We start from the raw sequence: 27,010 nt of genomic DNA on the forward strand, positions 1-27,010 counted from the left end.
AAAAAAAAAAAAAGAAAAAAAAAATTTCTGAGACAGTAAAAACTGCTTCATAATGCCAAAACCAAATTACTGTATCACATTTTAATTAGCCTAATAATTGTTTCATGGTATATTCCATAGAAGCTTGTACATCTTAAAACTGGAACTTCATTATGTACAAATATTAAAAATATCTTGAATATTGAAAATACAAAAAATGGCCAAAATAAGCGTATAAAACCACCAAGAAAGCTGTTTCTGCTAGTATACAAAATCTTAAGACATACAAACAATCCCTATATTCTATACACGAAGTTTCCCAAATGTGAATCACTTTATTGAATGTTGATGACTAATGTAAATAATTATTTTCCAACATTTCTTACTTTCACAAAGTCCTCCACTGTTGTACTGTAGGTAATCATCAAAGAACTGAGCAGAAATACAATTTTCCACATTGTATGTCAACAGAGTTTCTATCACATACTTCTAAAAAGCCATAGAAACAGTGAAGGCTTTCCATGTTTCTGACTTTGTGAAGCTTCAAAGTGAGTTTGTGTGAGCTGGGTTTTGAGCATTCTGATCACTTCCCCTATTCTTTAAGTTCATGAGGCATCTTTGCAACACGATCTTTTTTTGTTTTGTTTTGTTTTGTTTTGTTTTTCAAGACAGGGTTTTTCTGTGTAGCCCTGGCTGTCCTGGAACTCACTCTGTAAGACCAGGCTGGCCTCGAACTCAGAAATCCACCTGCCTCTGCCTCCCAAGTGCTGGGATTAAAGGCATGCGCCACCACCGCCCGGCACAACATGATTTCTTTTATGTCTTTGAACTCAACTAGGATAATAAATAATCACTTTACAAATGGCTTACACTGATAAGCTTTCTTGCCACTGTAAATTTGGACGCACTGCTAAAGCAACAGAACTTCCTAAAGCAGTCTCTTCATTCCCTCCAACAAAAGAATTTATCTCAAGATTTTTGATGTGTTCTGTATGATGAGGACGACGGAAGGCTGTTCCATCACTTTTACAAGTGTAGGCTCTCTCTCCACTGTGAATTCTTACATGCTTACTCAGATGAGAGTAAACAGAAAATGCTTTCCCACACTCCTTACAGTCATAGGGCTTCTCTCCAGTGTGAGTTCGCATGTGAATATGAAGGTAGGAGGAACACATAAATGCTTTCCCACACTCGTTACACTCAAAGGGCTTCTCTCCAGTGTGAATTCTCAAATGTGCAATAAGATAGGAGGAAGAAGCAAAGGCCTTTCCACACTGGTCACATTCATATGGCTTCTCTCCTGTGTGACTTCTTATGTGTTCAAGGAGACCTGAGGATGTAGTGAACGCTTTCCCACATTCTTTACAATTGTAGGGCTTCTCCCCAGTGTGAGTTCGTATATGTTTTGTAAGGCCAGAGCGCACAGTAAATGCTTTCCCACACTCCTCACACTTATGGGGTTTCTCTCCTGTGTGAATTCTTACATGTTTACTTAGATGTGAAGAAACAGTGAAGGCTTTTCCACATTCCTTACATACATAAGGTTTCTCTCCAGTGTGGGTTCGTATGTGATTATGAAGGTAGGAAGAACATGCAAATGCTTTTCCACACACATTGCACTCAAAGGGATTTTCTCCAGTGTGTGTTCGTAAATGTTTAGTAAGGCTTGTGCGCTCAGTGAAGGCTCTGCCACACTCCTTACATACATAGGGCTTCTCTCCAGTGTGAGTTCGCATGTGAATGCGAAGATAAGAAGAACATGTGAATGCCTTCCCACATACTTTACACTCGAAGGGCTTCTCTCCAGTATGTGTTCTCAAATGTGTAATAAGGGTTGAGGAAGAAGCAAAAGCTTTCCCACAGTGATCACATTCAAAGGGTCTCTCTCCCATGTGACTTTTCATATGTTTAATAAGGCCTGAGGTTGAAGTGAAGGCTTTCCCACACTCCTTACATTCATAAGGCTTCTCTCCAGTATGTGTTGGTAAATGTTTACTAAGGCCAGAACGCCCTGTGAAGGCTTTGCCACAGTCCTTACATTTATAGGGTTTTATTCCAGTGTGAACCCGAAAGTGATCATTAAGACATGAGGAATTTCTGAAGCATTTTCCACAAACCTTGCATTCAAAGGGCTTCTCTTCAGTGTGAGTTTTTAAGTGCTGAGTTAGTGGATAACACCTAGAAAAGGCTTTCCCACATTCCTTACATTGATAAGGTTTCTCCCCAGTGTGAGTACGCATATGAATATTAAGGTTGGCAGAATATTTAAAACTTTTCCCACATTCCTTACACTCATAGGATTTTTTCCCAGTGTATGTATGAGTACTCTCAGCATGACTCATGGCTGGGCTACAAGTATCACCACACTGTACCCATTCAAAGAGTTTGTCTTCACTGTGACTTCTCCCAGGCCTCTGAAGGGATGACTGACTATCAAAGACTTGCTGAAATTCACTGGATTCAATGAATTTGTTTTGTGCACATGTTGTCTGGTAAGCTGTACTTGCAATCATACTGAAGTCTTTTCCATATTGGCATAATTGAGGACCGTTGTCGGCAGAGGAGGTCTCCTTAGGCTGAACAGGAAAGAGTTGTCCATACTGAACACAATCATAAATGTTCCCTGTGTTTTCAATACCTATGTATGTCAAACTACATGAAGGTTTTTTGACAATTTCTCCAGGTGGCTTCAAGTCACAGAGCTCCTTTCCATTGTGGCTATTTGGCTGTTGATTAAAAAAATAAGATGAAGAGATTAAAATTTTTTCAAATGTATTAATATACTTCACTTATCTAAAGACAAGAACGTGATGAGGATGATGTTTTTTCCCTTTTTAATTACATGCATTTCACTCACTGTGAATGAAAAAAATCCTATTGTAAGTATCTTATGCCATCTGTTCTAATTCTGAAAGGTTTCCTGTGCTTCCATGAAATTGTTTTAAAAGCCCAGTGTCTATAGCCACAGGTAGGAATATGTGCTAATGGGAATTCAAGTTTCAAACTATGATTAAGACATCTTTGTAGACACTACTCCTGTGGGTGCAGGCTATTTCTCTCTAATACTTCTTTATCTGTAAGCATTTTGATGAAATGTATGTGAAATACCCAGCCTTCTTCAATGAAAAATATGAAATGTCTCTTGCGACTCTTACCAGTTGTATCTCATTTGTCATTTTTAACTGAAAAATATCCTGCTGAAACATTGTCCCTCTGTTGTTAAGCTGCATAGCCCATTCTGAAGTTAAATAACAACAAAAAACATGTAAGTACTTCCACATTGAAATAGAAATATTAATAATATATCTCATTTTAATTTGTTTTCATATAAAACAAGTTAAAAATAAAGCTGTTAAATGTTAGCAACTTGGCTATGTCTAAGATTTTACAGACAGAGGATACAGATCCATGTCAGAATAAAAGAGTCCCTGAGGGTTGGAGAGATGGCTCAGAGGTTAAGAACACTTACTGGTCTTATAAATAAATAAATAAATAAATAAATAAATAAATAAATAAATAAATCACCCAGATTCCATCCCCACCACACACATCAGACCACTCACAACCACTTGTGACTCCAGTTCATCTTCTGGCCACCACAGGCACCTGCATACACATGGCATACATGGAGTCACACAAGCTTACACACATACACATAAAAATTAAAACAATAATAAATATTTTTAAAAGAGGCCTTGGATCTAGCAGTCAATAATAATAATAACATAAACATAAAATTATAAAGAGAATAGGCAGCCAAAATTTAGCAATAATTTACTCTCAAATTTAAGTACCCTGGTAAACAGAGACAGTATTACTAGGGAGAAAAAGAAAGATTTGGACAATTGAAATTGTAAAAAATGTCTAAGTAGATGGAAAGTATTAGTTTAGAGATATGAAGATCTCATAAACATTCATGTCCTATGGTCTCAGACTTCTGACTCAAGTTTTCTCTTCTTGGTAATATAAGTTAGTGGTAGAGCACTTGCTTATCTTGCCTTTGTGCCAGCCACAGAAGTGGGGAGGGGGTCCTATTGTATTCCAAATAGAACTCCTAAGCATTTACCTTGGTGAACTCTTCTCTTGACTACTCTCAACTCTTCAGCCTCCAAACAACAGCTGGATCTAGATTTGATGAGCTGACATCCTACACATAAGGAAAGACGCATTAGTGAAAGCAGATCAAGCAAGAAAGGATATACCTTTCCATGACTTAGAAACTTTGGTTCTAATGACAATAAAATGGAATACTGCTAAAGACCCCAATATGTAAACAGCTCTTTTTATGTGTTGGTAGGTACTGACTTCATACCTTTAAAGCCTAAAGTGATAGTTACAAAGACAAGACAAAACACTAATATTGGGCCAGTTGGATGGCTCACCAAGTAAAATGCTTGCCACTAAGCCTGACTACCTGTTTACTAAGCCTGGGACATGGTGGAAGGAACAAACTGACTCCCACAAATTGTCTACTGACTTTTAGATATACACTATGACAAACAAAAACTAAATGTAAACAAAATACTTTTAAGGACTACTCAAACATAATCAAATACAAAAGAAAGTAAAAGTGAGGCAGATTTCTACTGTATGGCCTTGGTTGGCCTAAAACTCTGTAGAGTTCTAGCCTGGCCTTGAACTCAGATATGCCTGTCTGTACTTCCTGGAATACTAAGATAAAAGGCATGTGCCACCACATCCACAAGACCTTTGTTATCATGAGAAAAAATATATACTAGTAGTTAAATAATGCAGTGCACCCAAATCCTATGGAAGCACCATTAAAACAGAGATGGTCAGGACACCAAATAGTATTTCTGATTCAGTTCGTCAAAGATAGTCTGATAATTTCCTGTTAATGGAGCACAATAGCAATACTAGGGACTTTAGGGCTGTGTCTTAAGACACAACGGGGTAGATGAAAACATAAGACAGAGTACGGGGCCTCTCTCTCTCTCTCTCTCTCTCTCTCTCTCTCTCTCTCTCTCTCTCTCTCTCTCTCTTTCTTTCTCTTTCTCTTTCTCTCTGTCCCCTTCCTTCCCCTCCCCTACTCTCCTCTCCTCTCCTGTTTTTTGCTTGTTTTGTTTTTTTGAGAGAGTATCTATGTATTCAAATGCACAGAGATCCTTCTGCCTAGTACTGGGATTAAAGGCATCCACCACCACACCCAGACCTCTATTATTTTCAACTGTCCTTAGAGCTGCCATCACCAATACTAAAACACAGAAAATTCATAGGTGCAATGGCTCAGCAGGTAAAGGTGCTTGCTGCCAAGCCTGGTGACCTAAGTTTCATCCCTAGAACTCACAAGGTAGAATGAGAGACGACTCCCAAATGTTGTCCCCTGAACTCCATTTGTGAACTATAATACACAGAAACACTCACACACACACAGCATAAAATAATGAAATGTAATTAGAAAAATATACATATTTTTGGGTTTTATAAGAGACTACAGGGGATCAGGGGACCCTCACCTAATGTGGCCAGGTTCTGGTAGTTCTCCAGCATCACCTCTCTGTAAAGGTTCCTTTGTTTTGTGTCCAATAAAATCCATTCCTCCTGGGTGAAGTCTACAGCCACATCCTCAAAGGTCACTGACTCCTACAATCACACACACTTGGATTTGAGCCAACTAACATCTTTCTCCAAGGTCGCAGGAGACAGAGGATAGGAGCTTAATGCCTACACAGAGTTGGGAGTTCTATAGCAGCCTATAGCAGAGTTCAGTGAATAGCCGTAGGTACTCTTTATATCTATCTCACTAGTATTAATTTTCACTTTCATATCTTATTTTTTAAGACAGGGTTGGCCAGGTTGGCTGACACTAAAGTCTCTATCCTCCTCCCACCTTTTCCTACTCAGTGCTGAGATTAAAGGCATGCACTATCATGCCTGGACTTCATCCATGTCTTTCTTGACACATCTCACTATTTCACCCACAACCTGACCACATTTATTTGACCGCTTTCTCATTTATTTCCTTCTATTTAAATATACTAAACACTCTGCACACACTTGATAAATGGTGAAAGGTGGAGAAAGTCTTTCAGAAGGGAGAGCATTCATCCCCTTTATCAACTGTCAGAGCACAGAAAAATCAGAACTATACAATGAATGTCCTGAGGATGAAGATCTATTACAAATTACTGAAATGCTGAAATGATGTTCACAATAATTGTAAGCCAATATAAAACTTTAACTTTCTCATTGATACAATAAAATATATGACAAGGAGCAACTTCAGGGAGAAAGGATTTAATTCTGGCTTACAGATAGTCACGAAGAAATACAACTAATCACTCAGTCCTTGAATGAGGGTTTATTTCCTTCTAGAAGCTCTAGAGAAAAAAGTCTGCCTATATGGAACTGTGTCAGCCTTATGGGTGTAGTGGCAGGATGTACTTTAGTCACACCTGGTAACTACTTGTCCAGCAGTCAGACACCCTCTTTTCCATCTCTGTCTTTTCATTATGAAAGTAGCTTGGGTTCCTAGAAAATAAACCTAATAGGAAAAAGAAACTGGAGTTATCCTTAACTGTCAAATTTACATACATGAATGTCATTATATCCTAGGTCAAAATTCACATATAGTCCAGCACAGGAAATCAAGCTAGCTCTCTCTTTCTCTCTCTCTCTCTCTCTCTCTCTCTCTCTCTCTCTCTCTCTCTCTCTCTCTCTCTCTCTCTCTCTCTCTCTCTCTCTCTCTGTTTCTCTCCCTTTCTCCCTCCTTCCTTCTTTCCCTTTCCCTCCCCTCTCCCTCATTTTACATGTATACAGAACTACCACACTGCCCATGAGAACAAGAATATCAGTCTCATTTACAGGTAAAGAACAGTAAGCCTAGAAACATGGCCTATAACCTGCCCATGGTGGAATAACTCATGAATGAAATCAAGTGGTACCCATGACCAAAGTACACATACCAGCAAGCTGGCTTATAAAATAGACAAGTTCAGCAACTCTTGCCAACTTCAGCATCTGTATTAGTTATTTTTCTCATTGCTATGATAAAAAATACTCAACAAGGAGTAACTTTGGGAGCTGGAGAGGTGGCTCAGTTGTTAAGAGCACTTGTTGCTCTTGTAGAGGACCTGTGTTTGGTTCCTAGCACCTACACAGTAGTTTACAACCATCTGGAGCTTGAGTTCCTGATCTAATGCCTTTTTATGATCTCCACAGGCACCAAGCATACATGTAGTCCATAGGCATACATACAGGCAAAACACATATAGAAAATAAAATAAATAAATCTTTTAAAAGATAAAAAAGAAACAACTTAATAGAGAGCCTATTACAGCTTATAGTTCAAGGGGATATAATCCTTAAAATGTACTGGAATACTCTCTTCCAGAACTTGAGGACACGTCTAGGCAGTTTCACACCTAAATGGCCAGTGGCGATCTTCAATTCTCTCTATAGGGGAAGGCATGGCAGCAGTAGTGAGGAGGCTGGCTGACTGCATTGCATCAGCAGTCAGGAAACAGAGAATGAACCAGGAAGTAGGACTAGCCTATAAAATCTCAAGGTCCACCTAACATTGAGCCACTTCCTCCAGCAAAGCTCTACCTCCTGAAAGTTCTACACTCTTTCCAAACATCACAACAGGCTGGGAACCAAGGGTTCTAGTAAGTCACTGGGGTAATTTCATACTCAAATGACAGAAGCACTTCTGAACTGGAAGCATGACTATTCAAGCCAAGAGTACCAAGAGTACACTTATTCTGTCTTTCCAAGGAATACACAATGCATGAGCAAGACTTACCATAGGACAAACTGATGGCTTCCATCCTGTAAAGATGATGATGAAATACACTGGATCACTCCCTTCCGGAATTTGAAGGACACATCTGGGCAGTTTATACACATTAGTGGCTCCTGGTGATCTTTCCTCGCTCTATAGTTTTACTTGCATTCTTGAAGACATGGATCATTCATCATCAAATATTATCTATTAATCAACAAGCATCATAATTAGTTCTTTCTCTTTCTGATAGGTGAAAGCCACTAAAAATGATAACACCTGAGCTGTAGAAATGCCTGACTAGTTAAGAGCACTTGCTGTTCTTCCAGAAGATTTGGGTTAAGTTTTCAGCACCCATGCTGGACTGAAACTCCACCTCCTGGAACTCCAGCTCCCGGAAATCAGACACCCTCTTCTGCCTCTGTGGTATTTTTTAAACACATGGAATACATTCACACAGACACACACAATCATAGACATTAATAAAAATAAAAATAAACTTAAAAGTTAATTATTCTAAGGCTTCAAAGGCCCCTATCATTAGCAACATTTATGCTTAAAAGCCTATATTCAGGGGAGCTGGGGAGATGGTTCAGTGGTTAGAGTGCTTACTGATCTTACAGAGGACCTGAGACCCACCCCATAGGTAAGCGCCAGTCCCTAACACTATTAATGATACTCTATTATGTTTGCAGACAGGAACCTAGCATGACTGTCCTCTGAGAGGCTCCACACAGCAGCTGACACAGACAGATACACCCAGAGCCAAACAGTGGATGAAGCTTGAAGATTCTTATGGAAGAATAGGAGGAAGGGTTGAAGGCCCCGAAGGGAAAAGGAAATCCACAGAAGACCAACAGAGTCAACTAACCTGAACCCTTGGGGCTCTCAGAGTCTGAACCAGCAACTAAAGAATATTCAGGGGCTGAACCTAGGCCTCCCCGCTCATATGTAGCAGATGTGCAGCTTGACCTTCATGTACATCTTGAACAATTGGAGCAGGGGCTAGTCCAAAAGCTGTAGCCTGTACATGGGATATGTTCTAGCTGGGCTGCCTTGTCTGGCCTCAATGGGAAATGAAGCTCCTAGCCTTGAAATACCAGGATGGGGAGGATACCCAGGGAAGAAGGGGAGGGGGAAGGAAGGAAGGATTGTGAGAGGGAGTGACCAGAATGGGGGCAGTAAAGTGAATAAGTAAAAGATAAAATGAAATTTAAAAAAATATATATCTCCCAGGGCTGGCGAGATGGCTCAGCAGATAAAAGCACTGACTGCTCTTCCAAAGGTCCTGAGTTCAAATACCACAACTACATGGTGGCTCACAACCATCTGTAATGAGATCTGATGCCCTCTTCTGGTACATCTAAAGTCAGCTACAGTGTACTCATATATAATAATAAATAAAACTTAAAAAAAATTTATATCCCATTGTGATAAATATTTCAAGTGCCAAAAGTAAACCTATAAGGATCTAGTTTCAAGATCTACAGCTAATCATCATAGACAAAATGACTCAAAAATAACCTATGTACTATATGTTAAAATATATATATGCAAATATATATAAATATATACAGGTCATATATAATTTCATGTTATATTCATTTACATAAAATTAATATATCCTTCAACATTTAACTTTTTATTTGGTTTAATAATAGCTCCTCTGATTGTTTGTAATATCTTTTTAAATTAAAGAATGAAATGAAAAAAAACCTGGCCATTAAAATCAAGATTTTTTACACTGGTCCTTTCATGTATGTGTTATCATTTCTCATTTCTTAAACATGCACAGACACACACACACATTATACATATATGCATATATGTTATATATAGGCCCTATATTAACAATATAATTTAATGCATAATACTATTTACTTAGGTTTAGCATGTGAAATTTAAATAAGTATTTTCATATTATAAATCCTAATCTCCAAGGAAATAAATGTCTAATTACATTGAAAAATAACTAAAGCAATTAAAAATAAAACTGAAATTTCTGATTGCTTTATGTTTTTAATTAGAGAAATTAATATAAATCTATTAATACAAATAATGTTAAAATATTATTATATGTTAAGCTTACTATCAATTATTGCTTTGAGATCAATGACTGTTTTTTTCTCATTGAGGTTATTATATCTAACTTTGTGAAAGAACAACATATACTGTGATTTTTAAAAACCTATTATTTGTCATACCGAAATAAAATAGGGAATATTAAGCATTGAAGGCTAAAAAACAACTAGCTACTAAACAAACTAAAAATACACCCATAGCAGTGAATAGTAAAGTATGTAAGACAGGATCCATTTTTTTATATTGTTTCTTATGTTTCCTATATGAAAGTTTACTAGCAAGATTTCTCAAAATTTCTATTCTGGTTTGTTTTAATACATAGCATATTTGTAAGTTTTGTTGTTTTTTTTTTTTTTTAAGAAAAAAAAAAGGAAAGGAAAGAAAAGAAAAAGAAATTGCCTCCAAACTTCTGGCAGTATCACCATCCCTTTCCTCAAGCTGTACTATAGAGCAATAGTAATAAAAACGTCATGGTATTGGTATAAGAACAGACAGGATGATCAATAGAATGGAATGAAAGACCTGGATACCTATATAATGGAAGACTCACATACCTATGGACACTTGATTTTTGATAAAGAAGGCAAACATACATTGGAAAAGGGAAAGCATCTTCAATAAATGGCACTGGTCTAATTGGATATCTGCGTGTAGAAGAATGCAAATAGATCCACATTTATTACCCTGCACAAAACACAAAACCAAGTAGGTCAAAGACCTCAATGTAAAACCAGAGACATTAAATCTAATAGAACAGAAAGCAGGTAATAACCTTGAACTTATTGGTACAGGAGACAACTTACTGAACAGAATACCAAGGGTTCAGGCTGTAAGATCAACAGTTGATAAATGGGACCTCATGAAAATAAAAAGCTGCTGTAAGGCAAAGGACACTGTCAGTGGGTCAAAACCATAGCCTACTACTGAGAAAGGATCTTCTACACCCAAGAAAGATATAATATCCAAAATTTATAAAGAACTCAAGAAATTAGACTCCAACAAACAAAATAACCCAATTTTAAAATGGGGTACAGAATTAAACAGATAATTCTCAACAGAGAAATCTCAAATAGTTGAAAAACACCTAAAGAAATGTTCAAAGTCCTTAGTCAACAGGGAAACGCACATCATAATGACCCTGAGAATGGATATCTTATACTCCTCAGAATGGCTAAAATCAAAAATTCAAATATTCATAGTTGATAACACATGCTAGAGAAGATGTGGTGGGAGTATAAACTTGTACAACTATTTTAGAAATCAATTTAGCAGTATCCCATAAAACTGGGAACCATTCTACCTTAAGACCCAGATATACCACTCCTGGGCATGTACCCAAATGTACCCAATATACTACAGGAATACTTGCTAAACTATGTTCATAGCAGCTTTAGCCATAGTATCCAGAAACTGGAAACAACCTAGATGTCCCTCAACTGAAAAAAGGATAAAGAAAAAGTGGTACATCTACACAACTGAATACTATTCAGCTATTAAAAATATAGGCATCACCGGGCAGTGGTGGTGCACACTTTTAATCCCAGTACCTAGGAGGCAGAGGCAGGTGGATTTCTGAGTTTGAGGCCAGCCTGGTCTACAGAGTGAGTTCCAGGACAGCCAGGGCTATACAGAGAAACCATGTCTCAAATAAATAAATAAATAAATAAATAAAATAAAGGCATTATGACTTTGCAGGCAAATTCATCAATCTTGAGAATAGCATGCTGAGTGAGGTAACCCAGTCCCAAAAGGACATGCTACCCATGGACAAAAGGGCAGGATACCCATGCTACACTCAACAGATCCAAAGAAGCTAAACAAGAAAGAAGGCCCAAGCAAGGATGCTTGAATCTCACTTACAAAGGGGAATAAAACAGATATAGGGGTAACACTGTTAAATTAATTGTTGTTTTATATCAAACAACTTTTATAATACTCATTTTTATTGTTATAATATTTTATAAATTTTAAGGAATATGACCAAAAAAAAGATATTGTAGATATTGAAGAGGGGGGTCTCTGGGAGGAGTTGGGGTACAAAAGGGAAACAAGAATGTGATTTAATTCTATTTACTTAAAATATGTTTTTAAATGTTAACAAATTCAGACAAATTGAAATCATGTAACTTTTCTTATCATAATGCAATAAAAGTTTAAAAAAAGACAGTCAACTGTTTTAGAATGTTAAGAAACTCAAAAAAAAAACAATTGTAGGGAGCAGATGGTGGGAGGCAACTAGAAGGGAGACGAGATGAGGAGGGGAATGGAGGGATTTTCAGGATCAAGTGTGGAGAGAGACAGGGGAGATGGCCAGAGGGCCATGAGAATGAATAGAAAACTGCAGCTGGTGGGAACTGGAGATGGCTCACATCTTGAGGACTTGCCAAGATCTGAAATAGGGGAGCTGAGACTCACAGCAGTGGGGATATGGAACCTGAAGACGTCCAATCCTGTAGCCAGGCAGGAACCCCAGTGGAGCAATAGGGACACCAACAAAACTTTCAACCCAAAATTTATACTGCCTACAAGAAATGCAGGGGTGAGAAAGGGAGCAGAAACTGAGGGAATGTTCAACCAATAAGTTGCCCAACTAGAGACCCAGACATTAGGCAAACACTAATCCCTGGCATTATTAATGATACTCTATTGTGCTTGCAGACAGGAGCCTAGCATGGCTGTCCTCTGAGAGGCTCCACACAGCAGCTGACACAGACAGATGCAGACTCACAGCCAAACATTAGATGGACCTTGGGGACTCTTGTGGAAGAATAGGAAAGGTTGAGGGCCCCCAAGGGAATAGGAACTCCACAGAAAGACTAACAGAGTCAACTAACCTGGACCTTTAGGGGCTCTCAGAGACTGAACCACCAACCAAAAAGTATACATGGGCTGGACCTAGCCCTCCCTCTCCCCCAAAAAAAAAGCCCACACATATGTAGCCAATGTGCAGCTAGGTCTTCATAAACATCCCAAACAACTAGAGTGAGAACTAATCCCTATGGCTGTTGCCTCTCTGTGGAATCCATTCCCTTAACTCAGCTGTTTTGTCTCAGTGGTAGAGAAAGCTCCTAGCCCTGCAGAGACTTGCTGTGCTAGGGTAGGGGAATACCCAAAGGGGACCTCCACTCTCTCAGAGGAGAAGGGAAGGAGGGATTTGGGGAAGACTTTGGGGGGACAGTAAAATGGGGAACATTGATCAGGATGTAAAGTAAATAAATAAAAAAGAATTGAATAAAAATGAAAACACACCATACCAAAGCTTATGGGACACATGAGAGTAGATCTAAAAGGCAAGTTCACAGCATTAAGTACTTACATTTTTTAAAAAAAAAATTGGTGATATCTCATATTAGTTACCTTAACACCGCACCTGAAGGTTTTAGAATAACAACATCTAAAAGGAGTAGATGGTAAGAAGTAACCCAACTCAGGGCTGAAATAAATAAAATAGAAACAAACAAAACAAAGAATCAATGAAATAAATAGGTGGTTCTTTGAGAAAAATCATTAAGACCCTTAGCCTAAGTAACTAAAAGACATAGAGAGAAGATCCAAATTAATAAAACTAGTGATGAAAGGGGAACATCACAACAGATACTGAAGAAATCATAAGAACATATTTTAAAAATCCTCTCTCTCTACCAAACTAAAAAACCTAAAAGAAATGGGATTTCCTGATACATACAACCTACAAAAGCTAAATCAAAAACAAATAAACAATTTAAACACACCCAAAACCCCTAGTGAAATAGAAGCAGTAATTCAAAGTCTCCCAACCAAAACAAGCCCAGGACCAGATGGATTCAGCACAGAATTCTACCAGACCTATAAAGAAGAATTAACACCAACAATCCTCAAATTATCCTACAAAATGCAAACTAAAGGAACACTGTCTAATTATTTTTCCGAGGCCTCAACTACCCTGAAACCTGAAACACCCAAAGTCCTAAGAAAGAAAATTAAACACCAATTTCCCTTTTAAACATAGATACAAAAAAAAAATCTCAGTAAGATACTTATAGATCAGATCCAGGAACACGTCAAAAAGATCATCCATCATGATCAGGTAAACTTAACCCCAGAGATGAAGGGATAGTTCAGTATACATAATCAGTAAATGTAATCTACTACCTGTATATTCCTCACCTACCTTCTAACCTCTTTTCCTCCTTGGACTCATATAACAGGTCCCCAGACAATAGTAGGCCCTGAGACCTTAGCACAACTGACTCTACGATGGAAGTACCATTCAGGCTGTAACACTCAGAATGCAGACAGCACCACTTGCCAAAAATAAAACAAAAGCCTAAACTTCAAAGTTCATAGTTTTGGGAAAGTCTCTAAATGTACTAGCCTTGCATTTTTTGGCTTCTGTAGCTCTGTTTCTACATAACTGCTCTTGTTAACTGAAGTATGTCAACCCAGGATATGGTTTTTTAGCTTAGAACCTCACCCTAAATAAGGCTCAGTGCTACACTGAGATCCCAGTGTTAGCAACAGGGCCTCTGAAACCCGTGAAGTCACATAGGCAGGCCTCACAGACCTGTTGCCAAAGCAACAGCCGCCATATTCCCAGAATTCATTGGGCTCACCTCCCACCTTTACCTGTGACCACCACATCACCACCCGTGTGTGTGTATGTGTGTGTGCGTGTGTACATATATATACATGTATGTATGTATATATATATGTGTGTGTGTGCGTGTGTACATATATATACATGTATGTATATATATGTGTGTGTGTGTGTGTGTGTGTGTGTGTGTGTGTGTGTGTGTATGTATACATATACACTGCCACTCCGTCTCTTTCTCTCTCCCAAAAAAACCTCTTACATGTGGAACTGTGTGGGCCTAGTGTATGCTGTGTCCAAACACGAGCCATTATTCTAATCCATCATTTGGTGCTGAAACCCAGGAACTTGGTGGTTCCATCAACAGCCACTGGTGGAGCTCTGGGGGGTGGGTGTCCAGCGGAGGCAAAGAGATCACAGCCACGACCAGCTGCACCACTGGCTGCAACCAGCTATGCGGCTGCCTTGAGTGTGCGAGTTCTTGGCCCCCTCAGCTGGTTGCTACACAGCTGAGCTGCCATCACAGCCGAGCCACCATGTACAGCGGGACGTATGAACTCCTACCACCTGAGCTGTGCCACCCTGGCCTATCTTGTGGGGCTACCTTCTGCCAAGACCCATACCTACCCATTCATTTTCACATTCCTATTTAACAGTTCACGATAATTCTCACACAGACACTGGCATATTAATTGGTAGGATTGGTCAATGGAAGGGCCTCTAGTTTCCCAGATAGGGCCTGGCCAGCTTTTTTCTGGGGACTAAGGGGTTGGCATTTTACAGCCACGCCTCCCAGCTGACATATGAGTGTATACCAGGGTAGGGCTCTTTCACAGTAAGCCTGGGGCTTACTGGGTAGCCTCTAGGGGGCCCTCATGACAACTTGGGCCACTAGCCTGGCTGATTTCTTTTTGGATTTTGGACTGCTCTTGGGATGCCGGTAATAACCCCCCCAATGGGTACTGCCATGTCTTTGAATGTACCTCCAAGCACCCCACTGGGATGTCTCCTGGAAAATCTCAAATCTTTGAAGCTAATGCCTGACTTGAAGGCATCAAAATTAATATATCTCTGCAATAAGGTCTGAATTCAGTACCAACTAGATGGGAGTTCAAAATGACTACCTAATAGCACCCTAGATCCAACTATTTTAAGGGATCCTAATATACACTACCAGTGAACTGGTAAATGGAAAGAGATCTCCTATGTCCAAGCATTCATCTATCTTCACTCCAAGTCCTCCATGTGCTCTCCTTGTTCCCCAACCCAACTTCTCTTAGGCATGAAATCTACACAACATCCACCAGATGACACTACAACACTAGATCCTGCTAATGAACTACCACCTTTCCACAACAGACCTGTTTCCACGCTGCCAAAAACCCAAACTGCTGCCTCAGTTTCTCCTTCTCACCAGGATACTCCAGAGCCTGCTAGCTCTACCTCTCCAGACCCCTCCCCTTCTTCTGTGCCAGCTGTGGGTAACTCCAAATGCCCCATACTGGTAGCTACCTTCACTCCTGTCACCTGCTCTAAGGCCACGGCCAAACCCTCAAGTCCTTCCTCCCCAGAGACACCTGACCCAGCATCAGTCCTTTTCTAAGAGAAGTTGCTGGGGTAGATGGCCTTGTAAGAGTGCATGTACCTTTCTCGCTTAGTGAACTTCCTCAAACAGAAAGCAGACTGGGTTCCTATACTTCTAACTCTTCCAAGTTTATTAAAGAATTCCAGTATATCACTCAATCTTATAGCCTGACTTTCCATGATGTTCACATGCTTCTTACTAATAATTTACTTCCTGATGAATGCAGACGAGTTTGGGAAGAGGCAAAAGTGCATGCAGACAGAATTCACCAAACAGACGATACCATACCCAATTAGCTATGAGACAGTGCCAGACCAGAATCCCTGGTGGAATCACAATTCCGTAGGTGGTATTTTAGCCAGAGACAGGTTTATTACATGCCTTCTGGTCAGTCTTAGAAAAGTGGCCTTAAAGCCAGTAAATTTTGAAAAACTCCAAGAGGTTGTCCAGGACAAGCAGAAAAATCCATCTCAATTTTTAGAACACTTTACAAAGGCTTTTATTACAGCATACCAATCTGGACCCTGAAAACCCAGAAGGTAAGCAATTTCTGATGGCCTTCTTCTTTTCCCAGAGCTACCCTGACATAAGAGCTAAACTTAAAAAACTAGAGAGGACACCCCTAACCCCACAGGAAGAAGTCTTAGCGCTGGCTTTCAAAGTGTACCATGGGAGAAATGATAAAGTCCGCAAACAAAAATACTATATGCTGGATAAGGCTGTCCAACCAGCCCCAGCCACTACCCCAGACTCATGGTCTTCTAAGACTCAGAGATCACCAGGTACCTGGTACAAATGTGATCAAAAAGGTCACTGGGCAAAAGCCTGCCCTAACTTCCACAAGCCAAGGGGGCCATGCCCTAGATGTCATCAAGAGGGACATTGGGCTGTTGAATGCCCTCATGTTACCCAAAACAGGGGGACATCACTCCCAGATAACCCTTCAGCTGATCTCCTAGGCTTGGCTATGGCCGACTGAGGAGGCCCAAGCTCCCCTGACCCAACCACTGCCATCACTAGCAGGGATCCTGTCTGGCGCCTCCACCAGGTTGCAGGAAAATAAAGGTGTAGGGGGTAACCCAATGTCCTGCCAGAGCTCTCGTACTCTGGGCAGGCGGACACAGGAGGCTGCCCGCACTCTCCACACCACCTGGGTGAGTGTGCCATATCCCAGTCCGCAGGGGTAGTGGAAAGGGGAGAACCCCGCTGGTCCCTGTGCCTCACAGAGGCCAAGGACAACAGGTTCCCTGGGTACCTCAGGAAATCACTGGACACTGAGGAAGAGCTGAGAACAAATTGGGGGCCCTGGAGCAGCTCAGTCTGCCCCAGGGCTGAAGGGAGAAAGGGAGTGGGCAGGAGAAGCAGCCACCCAGTGGTTCAGGCATGAGCAGGTGTGGGGTGAGAATCCTTGGTCCAGTCTCATGGCTTAGAACACTGGGCCAACACTACAAGTCTAGATGAAAGGAGGCAATCCATGGTCTTAAGGTGTTTATTTTAGAAAGGAGAAAGAAAGAAGATTGAAAAGTAGAGGCTGGCCATGGCCACATGTTGAGAGGGAACAAGAGGTGAGAGTAAAGACAAGAAGTTAAGAGGTGGGGGGTGAGGGCAAACAGCCCCTTATATGGTAGGCTAGACTATCTTTCTGTTTTCCAAGGGTGAGGCATACCTGGCTGTGGTCAGGTGACTGTGGGGGTAGAATCCAGCCAGGATGCTGGGAGCTGGGGCATTGTCTAGCCACAGGATAATGGAGTGAGGGCTAGTGGTGTCAGCATCTATGTCTAGGGGCGTGGTTTACTATTCTGTCCCTTGTAGAATCTTCTACTGGTTCTCCGGAACTAAGCCTCACTCAACCAAGAACACAGACTGCTTTTCACAGTCCAACAGGACCCCCAGGGAGACATCATGGTATTGGGTGGCCCATCTCTTTCTTCTTGAACACTGGATCCACTTACTCAGGCCTGATGGAGTTTTGGGAACCCACTTCTCCTCATTTTCCTATTGTTGGGGTAGGAGGACAACCTTACCTCCCTCACCAGACCCCACCACTTAGTTGCATTTTTAGAGGTGTACCTCTCACCCATTCCTTTTTGGCAGTGCCTACATGTCCTGTCTTCTAGCTAGGCTGGGAGCCTCTATTTCCTTTGTTCCCCCTATTCGCCTAAACCCAAGCTCACCAGCAGTTCCTCTGCTCCTTCATCTAGCCAGCCAACCTACTAACGCTACCATGTTATTTCCTTTACCAGCTTCTCAGGTAGATCCCCAAGTCTGGGGCATCCAGAACCTTTCTGTTGCTAAACACCATTCTCCTGTTGTCATCCAATTACTAGACTATACCAGGTACATAACCCAAGCTCAATACCCTCACTCTCTCTCCAGAGCCTCAGGGGACTTAAGCCTATTATTTCTGACCTCTTGAGGAAGAAACTCCTTTGCCCCACTTCTTCCCTCTTTAACACCCTTATACAAGCAGTTAAGAAGCCTAACGGTAACTATCGCCTGGTTCAAGACCTCATGTGTATTAATTCTGCAGTGGTTCCCCTCCATCCTGTTGTGGCTAACCCTTACACACTTCTTTCCACTATCCCTTCAGGGACTTCCCATTTCTCAGTCCTAGATCTCAAGGATACATTTTTCTCTATCGCTCTAGATGTCCAGTCACAAAACATATTTGCCTTTATCTGGACAGATCCTGATACCCACTTTTCTACCCAACTTACCTGGACTGTTCTACCTCAAGGATTCCAGGTCAGCCCACGCCTATTTGGTCAGGCCCTGGCTTCTGACTTACTATTCCTGTCTCTCCCTAAATCTAAGGTTATACTTTACATAGACGATGTCCTTCTCTGTAGCCCCTCTCTAGAAATTAGTCAAGCTGACACCTCTGCTCTTCTATAAATTTCCTCTCCAGTCGAGGCTACAGATAGAATCTGATTCAGTCTCTAACTGTTCCTTCTACAAAGGAAGAGATTTTATCATTCTTAGGAATAGCTAGCTTTTTACATTCGTGGGTCCCTTCCTTTTCCCTCCTTTCTCGTCCCCTAAATAAAGCAGTGTTAGGCCTCACCCACAAACCTCTTCTCAAACCTATTACCAAGCCCTTTCAAAGACTCCAACAGGCTCTCCTTAAGGCCCCAGCTTTACATCTCTCTGACCTGACTCGTCCTTTTTCCCTCTATGTAACTGAATAAGATGGATTTGCCCTTGGAGTCTTAGGTCATCAACTGGGATCCTCTTTTGTACCTGTAGCATACTTATCAAAAAAACTAGATCTAACCATCCAACGATGGGCCCCTTGTATCCGTACCTTAGCAGCCGCTGAACTCCTTATTTGAGAGTCAAAAAAACTAACTTTTGGGTCACCTATAACTGTCTTCTCTTCTCATAACTTGTCACAGCCCCTAACTTATAAAGGCTTACAGACTCTACCTCCCTTCAGGGTTCTTTCTCTTCAGGTAGCTCTAATAAAAGATTTCACACTCACCTTCCAATCATGCCTGCCTCTTAATATTTCCAATCTTCTTTCTCTACCTAATACTGGCCACTCCCTATCTCACTCCTACACTGAAACTTTCAAGGAACTATTACCTCATCCTTCACACATACAGGAGGGCACATTGCCTCAGGCCATCTATACCTGGTATACAGATGGCAGCTCATTTTTACATGAAAGGGCTAGAAAAGCTGGTTATGCCATAGTGTCAGACACCAAGGTAGTGAAGGCCCAGGCCCTTCCTACTCACACCACTAATCAACAGGCTGAACTAATAGCCTTTACCACTGCCTTTCAACTGGCACAGGGAAAATCCCTCAACGTCTACACAGATTCCAAATATGCTTTTCATATCCTCTTGTTCCATGCTGCTATCTGGAAGGAGCACCAGTTACTTACCACAAAAAGAGAATCAGTAACTAACGCAAACCAAATTATGGCTATGCTGAAGCCCCCCCCCCATCTTCCCACAGCCACTGGGATTGACCACTGTAGATCCCACCAGACAGATGACTGTATTATCTCCAAGGGAAACAACCCAGCTGATGAGGCAGCTAGAGCTGCAGCCCTTAGAAGCCTAGACTTGTCTCATCTTCCCCAGGACATTCTTACACTGCAACCTACATCTCCACCTTCTTCACCCCCTGACACCCCGCCAAACTCTGTCCTATCTTTACCAACTCTTTCATCCTAACAGCCAAGCATTGTCTTCTTTTGTCAAGACCCACCTAAAACCTACTCCTGAGGACTTAAGCTTCTTAAAATCTATCACTGCTTCTTGCAAAATCTGTCAGAAGTCTGACTCCAACTCAAGGTATCATAGCACCACTTTTCCTACCCATCAGGCTAGAGGGTTCCCTTCCTAAAACTGAATGGCAACTTGACTTTACCCACATGCCTACTGTCAGACATGCCAAGTACCTCCTGGTCTTGGTAGACACCTTCTCGATGGGTAGAGGCATTTCCCATAACTAACAAAAGGTCTCAGACAGTCTCTGATCTCCTCCTCCAAGAGATCATCCCCCAGTTTGGTGTCCCAGCCTCTCTCCAATCAAACAATGGTCCCAAATTTATTTCCCAAGTTTCTCAAATCCTATCTAGGGACCTAGACATCCCCTGGCATTTTCACATTCCTTACCACCCTCAATCCTCAGGTAAGGTAGAAAAAACTAACTGCTCTTTAAAAACCACTCTTGTTAAGCTATAACAGGAACTTAACCTTGATTTGGTAAAACTCCTACCTCTGGCTCTTTTCAGGTTACAAGCTCTCCCAAAGCGACCTCTCCTCATTTCTCCCTTTGAACTCATGTATGGACGTCCAGTCCTAACTCCTGGTCTTTCACCTAAATGCTCTCCCCTCCCAGACCATCTACTCATCCCATTACTTTGCCACCTCAGTTCTCTCCTATGGAACTTTGCTGACCACCATCTACCTCAGCCACACACTGTCTCCTGTCCACTGCCTGTCAACACTGGAGACCAAGTCCTTCTATCCCCTCCAGGTCATCGGCCCTCACCACTCTCCCTTAAATGGCAGGGCCCTTTTCAGGTAATTCTCATGAGCCCTACAGCTGCTAAACCCGAGGAACTCTCTCATTGGGTTCATCTGTCTCACCTCAAACCTTTCATTCCTCCACCTACAAATGACTCTTCTTCATATCATCGACCCTAACAGGACCATGCTCTGTTAAGCTCCAGAGGACATCAAGGCCATCCACCTTGTCCCCAATCCCAGAAAATGAGACTCTACTCGGGCAGTCAAGCTCGACCTCACTGGATTAGACATGGGTTTCTCATCCTCCCCCTGATGTTCATTTCTATCCAGGGTAGCCCTTACATCTGAAGATTCAAGGTTCAAGAAACCCCTACAGATAACAAAGAGTCTTTCCAAATATTGTCAGGAAACTGCTCCATAGTCAGATGCCAGGGACGGATCCAAATTGCTACCATCCCTGTATCTGTTATCCCATCTAAATATTGTGATCTCTATACTTGCTTTCTCTTTGACCAGACAAAAGATTATTGTAGAAAATGGCCAGACAAATATGGGGGCTGCCCATATTAGTCTTGTCAGATACATATGCTAGGATCACGGACCAATCATTTGTTCTATCAACACTGCAAGACACTCTTTTTCTACATACAAGACCCATGGGATTCCAGGTGGGAAATAGGAGTTGTTGGTAAGATCTACCATAAAAATCAGCCCGGGGCCCCAGGAAGTACCATCTATATCCAGAGAAAATATGTCTCAATTGCCCAACTCCTAGATATCAGAAAAGTAGGGGAGATAATCAGACTCCCCTCCAAAGTCCTGACCTCTTTGACATCACCCCTCATAAATGGCACTAACTTGTCATTTCGCCTTTTGCTTCAGACCTTGACTTCGGCATACCAACTCCTTAATGTCACCAGACCTGGATGCTTTAAAGATTGATGGTTATGTGTACCCCCTGGAACTAACTCACAATTGTCATTTATAGCATCTCTGGTGATACTGCCAAGTAACCTTACCACTTACCCTTTGTTAGCTGCCCTGACTCCAATGTTGCCATGACTCCATACCTTACCCCTGTCCCTCTCTTTGGCGTGGCAAACTGTTTTAAGGCCTCCAGGACTCGTTCAGTAGGAATGCTGAGCTCCCAAGACTACAATAGAACCATAACCCTTGATATATCATCTCTGCCACAATGCCCTGCAGTCCAAAACATGTCAATTCTTTGTGGCCCTAGGGCATATCATTGCCTACCCACTGGCTGGACAGGAGTTTGCACACTGGTACTCCTTTTCCCTGAACTGGGAGTAATCCAGGGAAACGAGCCCCTGCCAATCCCAGTTGTAGGTATGATAGTTGCTCAACATAAGAGGGCAGTCCAAGTTGTGCCACTCTTGGTCACCATGAGAATAGGCATACGTGTTGGTACTGGAGTTGCAGGGATAACGACTTCCATGACCCAATATAATACATTCACTTCCCAGTTTAAAAGCGATCTTCAAGAAATGTCTAAAACTGTGTTACTATCCAAAAACATATCAATTCTTTGGCAGTTGTGGTACTTGAGAACCAATGGAGGCTATATGTCCTGACAGCTAAAGAAGGTGGTCTTTGCCTGTTCCTCCAAGAAGAATGCTGTCTCTATGTCAACCAATCTGGGATAGTAAGAAATAAAATCCAGGAGCTACAGCCAGACATAAAAAATTTCAGGGACTGTGAGATCTCCAGTTCTGGGATTTTCAAAAATTCTGTATGGAAGTAGATACTCCCTTTTGTAACGCCTCCCCTAGTCATCGTCCCAGTGTTATTATTTGCTCCCTGACTCATTAATCTTGCTTCTATGTTTCTTCAATGACAAATACAAAAAAATTTCTAACCAAACTATTAATCAGCTCCTGCTACAGGATTACCAGGCGCTGCCTACGGAAGAGCCACTGTCTACAGAGGAACCTGATATGAATGTTTACCAAGTAGATCCCAATGGTGAAAGCCAGCTACCCCCCCACTGACGACACCCCTAGACAGCAGGAAGTAGCTTAAGAGACACGACACCCTTGTTCCCTTTTCACCATCAGCTTCCCCCTCCCTTTTTCTTTCCTTCTCTTTATAATAACAAGAAGGGAGGTATGTTGGCATCAGGCCTCTGAAACCATGATGTCACATAGGCGGGCCTCACAGACCTGTTGCCAAGGCAACAGCTACCATATTCCCCAAATCCATTGGGCTGACCTCCTACCTTTACCTGTGACCACCACGTTACCACCCATATATATATTGGGAACACCCCCTCCCTCTTTATCTCCCCCTCTTCTCTTTCCACCGCCATCCTTTCTCTCTCTCTCTCTCTCTCTCTCTCTCTCTCTCTCTCTCTCTCTCTCTCTCTCTCTCCCTTCTCTTTCCACCACCACCCTGTCTCTCTCTCCCAATAAAACCTCTTACACGTGGAACTGTGTGGGCCTAGTGTGTGCTGTGTCCAGACGCGAGCCACTATTCTAACACATCACTCAGTGAAGTCACTGGTGAGCTAATAAAGACTTTCTAATGGCTTAAACCCATGTCCAAGCAATCTTCTCTGTTGAATACCCCACAAGACTCAGATTCCATTAAACCTAGTTGTCTTATTGCAAATGACATAGTCTCAGTACAGCTCGATGGCCACAAAATGGTACACAATTTCCAATGCTTGCAGATTTTAACAACTTCTGCCACTGCATGAACAAATAATCCCAAAATTTTCTCTCTAAACTCTCCGCTCTCAAAAATCTCTTATCCCTAAGCTTTGCTCCACACTCTTATCTGAGTCTTCTTTGCTTTCTGCTTGCTCTAATCCCTCCCCCCCTCTAATCACTGTGTTTGTTTTTCAGAGATTTAAAGGCCTTTTGAATATAGATAATTGTGCCCTTCCCCCAGCCTTGAGCAGGCTAAGCAGAAATGAGGTTCTCGGGAATGAGGAATGGAGGTGGTCATGAGGTTGTGGGGGATGAGGAATGGACCTTCCACTTGGTCTTTAGGGCCAGGGGAAAGGATGTAGACAATATAACCACAGAGGCCATAAAAGTCTACATGGTCCTTTGTAGAAATTGCTTATTACAAGATTTGGTCAAAACTGGAATCATGAGGAGACATGTGTACCCTCGGCCCAATGACAGCTGCACTCATTAGTCAGAATGGACTGAGGACATCAAGGGTAGAGAGCTAAAGGACTCTAAAGAGGAGCATGGGCAGGGGAAGAAGAAATCTATAAAAAACAAGCAAATGATACACGGCTTTATTTTATAGGAGAAAGGTTTGTATATGATTAGAGAATTAAAAGATGATATATAATATAAGCATATAAAAAGCTAGTACTTCATTCTCCTGGCTACTTGAAAGATTGGAGATGACAATGCCTAGAGATATATTAGAGAAAACTAGCTGCTTTACTTGCATAAACTTTAAAACTTTGTAAGAAATTATGTCAACTTTGGTAGTCTGGCACCTTTCTGTTCTTACATAAAAGTAGTTTCTGCTTCCATCTGTGCTTGGAGCTGACCCTGTGCCACAGCTCTCCATACCCAAATTCCTCCTGGAGAGAACTGGTCTCCCATGAGTGCTGACACACAGGTTTACAGGGGGGACAAGCCACAGTCAGAGACAGCAAGACGAGCTAACACCAGAGATAACCAGATGGAAAGAAGCAAGGGCAAGAACATAAGCAACAGAAACCAAGGCTACTTAGCATCATCAGAACCCAGTTCTCCAACCACAGAAGTCCTAGATACCTCCAACACACTTGAAAAGCAAGACTCTGATTTAAAGTCACATCTCATGATAATAGGGGACTTTAAGAAGGACATAAATAACTCCCTTAAAGAAATACAGGAGAACACAGCTTAACAACTAGAAGCCCTTTGTCTTAGTCAGGGTTTCTATTCCTGCACAAACATCATGACCATGAAAGCAAGTTGGGGAGGAAAGGGTTTATTCAGCTTATTTCCACAAGGCTGTTGATCACCAGAGGAAGTCAGGACTGGAACTCAAGCAGGTCAGGAAGCAGGAGCTGATGCAGAGGCCATGGAGAGAGATGTTCCTTGCTGGCTTGCTTCCCCTGGTTTGCTCAGCCTGCTCTCTTACAGAACTCAAGACTTCCAGCCCAGGGATGGCACCACCCACAAGGGGTCCTACCCCCTTGATCACTAATTGAGAAAATGCCCCACAGCTGGATCTCATGGAGGCACTTCCCCAACTGAAACTCTCTTCTCTGTGATAACTCCAGCCTGTGTCAAGTTGACACACAAAACCAGTCAGTACACCCTTCAAGAGGAAACACAAAAATCCCTTAAAGAATTACAGGAAAACACAACCAAACAGGTGAAGGAACTAAACAAAACCTTCCAGGATCTAAAAATGGAAATAGAAACAATAAAGAAATCACAAAGGGAGACAGCACTGCAGATAGAGGGAAACTACACTCCAGAAAAAGCAAGAAAGTAATCTTCTTTCAACAAACCTAAAAAAAAAAAAAAAAGGCCACACAAACATAATTCCACCTCTAACAACAAAAATAACAGGAACCAACACTTTTCCTTAATATCTCATAACATCAATGGACTCAATTCCCCAATAAAAAGACATAGACTAACAGACCGGATACATAAACAGGACCCAGCATTTTGCTGCCTACAGGAAACACACCTCAGTGACAAAGACAGACACCACCTCAAAGTAAAAGGCTAGAAAACAATTCTCCAAGCAAATGGTCCCAGGAAACAAGCCAGAGTAGCCATTCTAATATCGAATAAAATCAACTTTCAACCAAAAGTTATCGAAAAAGATAAGGAAGGATACTTCATATTCATCAAAGGTAAAATCTACCAAGATGAACTCTCAATTCCGAACATCTATGTCCTAAGTGCAAGGGAATTCTCATTCATAAAAGAAACTTTACTATCAGTCTGGTGGATCCTCAGAAAATTGGACACAGTACTACCTCAGGACCCAGCTATACCACTCCTAGGCATATACCCAGAAGATGCTCCAACATCATTCTCCACTATGTTCCTAACAACCATATTTATAATAGCCAGATGTAGCAGAATTTTCCCCCAAATTAATTTAAATATTAATACAACAAGAAGCCTGTGATTGGGTTGGGCAGTGGAAAAGGAAGGGGGCAGAGATTTTTAGAGATGGGAGAAAGAGAACAGAGGAGAAAGAAGGAAAATGGAAGGAACAGAAAGATTATCCAGATTCCAACTGGCTTTAAATAGCCACAGGTAGCTATGTCTATCATAAAAGGACAGAATGATTGGGATAACTTGTCTAATCATGTAACCACTTCCACAATGGAACATGTTATTTGGGGAAACACATATTCTCTGGTCATTGTCATTATTTGGTTCAGGATCAACTTTTATTTCCTTTAAGGTCAGAGCTTTTTTTTTTTTTTTTTTTTCCCCCATCAATACAACTCACCCAAACATTTTTCTGCAGAAATAAATCAACCCAAATATTTCAATAGTCTCCACCCATTCTTCCTACAGGCCCTCCTTCTAAATCCCAGTGGGCAGGACCTAAGAAGTTCAGCTACAATGAGTGAACACAGGTTTGAGGGTTTGGGGGTTTGTTTGGTTTTTTTTCCAGTACACACGCTTCTACATACACACCTAAAAAGATGGCTTTCTACCCAAATGTAACTAAGTGTTGGAAACAAATAAAAGACGTGCGAAGAGGATGTCGCATTTCTGATGACACATACGTCTGTAAATACAAGGTGGCAAAGCCCTCACAACAGCTTTCACCTCGCACTCACCTGAACGCGCCGATTCCTGAAAACAAAGACTGAGAAGCGCCGATTCCTGAAAACAAAGACTGAGAACCAACCGCGCAGCAGGGGATTCGGTGGCGCCCGCTCGCACAGCCCCCGAAAGGCAGCCGCCGCCGAGGGGCCGCAGCCGCCGAGGGGCCGCAGCCGCCCACGGGCCGACCCCGCCTCTCCCAATTCCCCGGCCCGCACCGCCTCTGGGGAGCAACGGAACTCCACACCCCACAGCCCGAGCCGGAATTGTCGGAAGGTAACACCG

At 41.7% G+C, this 27,010-nt stretch overlaps 1 protein-coding gene across 5 annotated transcripts; it reads right to left on the reverse strand.

The window, feature by feature from the left end:
- Positions 1 to 64: 64 nt before the first annotated feature.
- Positions 65 to 27,010, reverse strand: LOC116072908 (zinc finger protein 345-like). Of its 5 annotated transcripts, none has more exons than XM_031344488.1 (7): positions 26,740 to 27,010; positions 7,745 to 7,930; positions 6,396 to 6,484; positions 5,457 to 5,583; positions 4,046 to 4,126; positions 3,135 to 3,217; positions 65 to 2,705 (listed from the first exon to the last, which is right to left on the reverse strand). In XM_031344488.1, the coding sequence occupies exons 2-7, from the start codon at positions 7,767 to 7,769 to the stop codon at positions 846 to 848; spliced, it is 2,265 nt and encodes a 754-aa protein (XP_031200348.1). In that variant the 5' UTR covers positions 7,770 to 7,930; positions 26,740 to 27,010; the 3' UTR covers positions 65 to 845. The 5 variants fall into 5 exon arrangements, with proteins under 5 accessions (XP_031200348.1, XP_031200349.1, XP_031200350.1 ...); XM_031344489.1 differs by lacking the exon at positions 26,740 to 27,010 and adding an exon at positions 23,388 to 23,434; XM_031344490.1 differs by lacking the exon at positions 26,740 to 27,010 and adding an exon at positions 21,807 to 21,844.

The sequence above is a fragment of the Mastomys coucha genome, unplaced genomic scaffold (assembly GCF_008632895.1).
Source record: "Mastomys coucha isolate ucsf_1 unplaced genomic scaffold, UCSF_Mcou_1 pScaffold23, whole genome shotgun sequence".
NCBI classification, from domain to species: domain Eukaryota; kingdom Metazoa; phylum Chordata; class Mammalia; order Rodentia; family Muridae; genus Mastomys; species Mastomys coucha.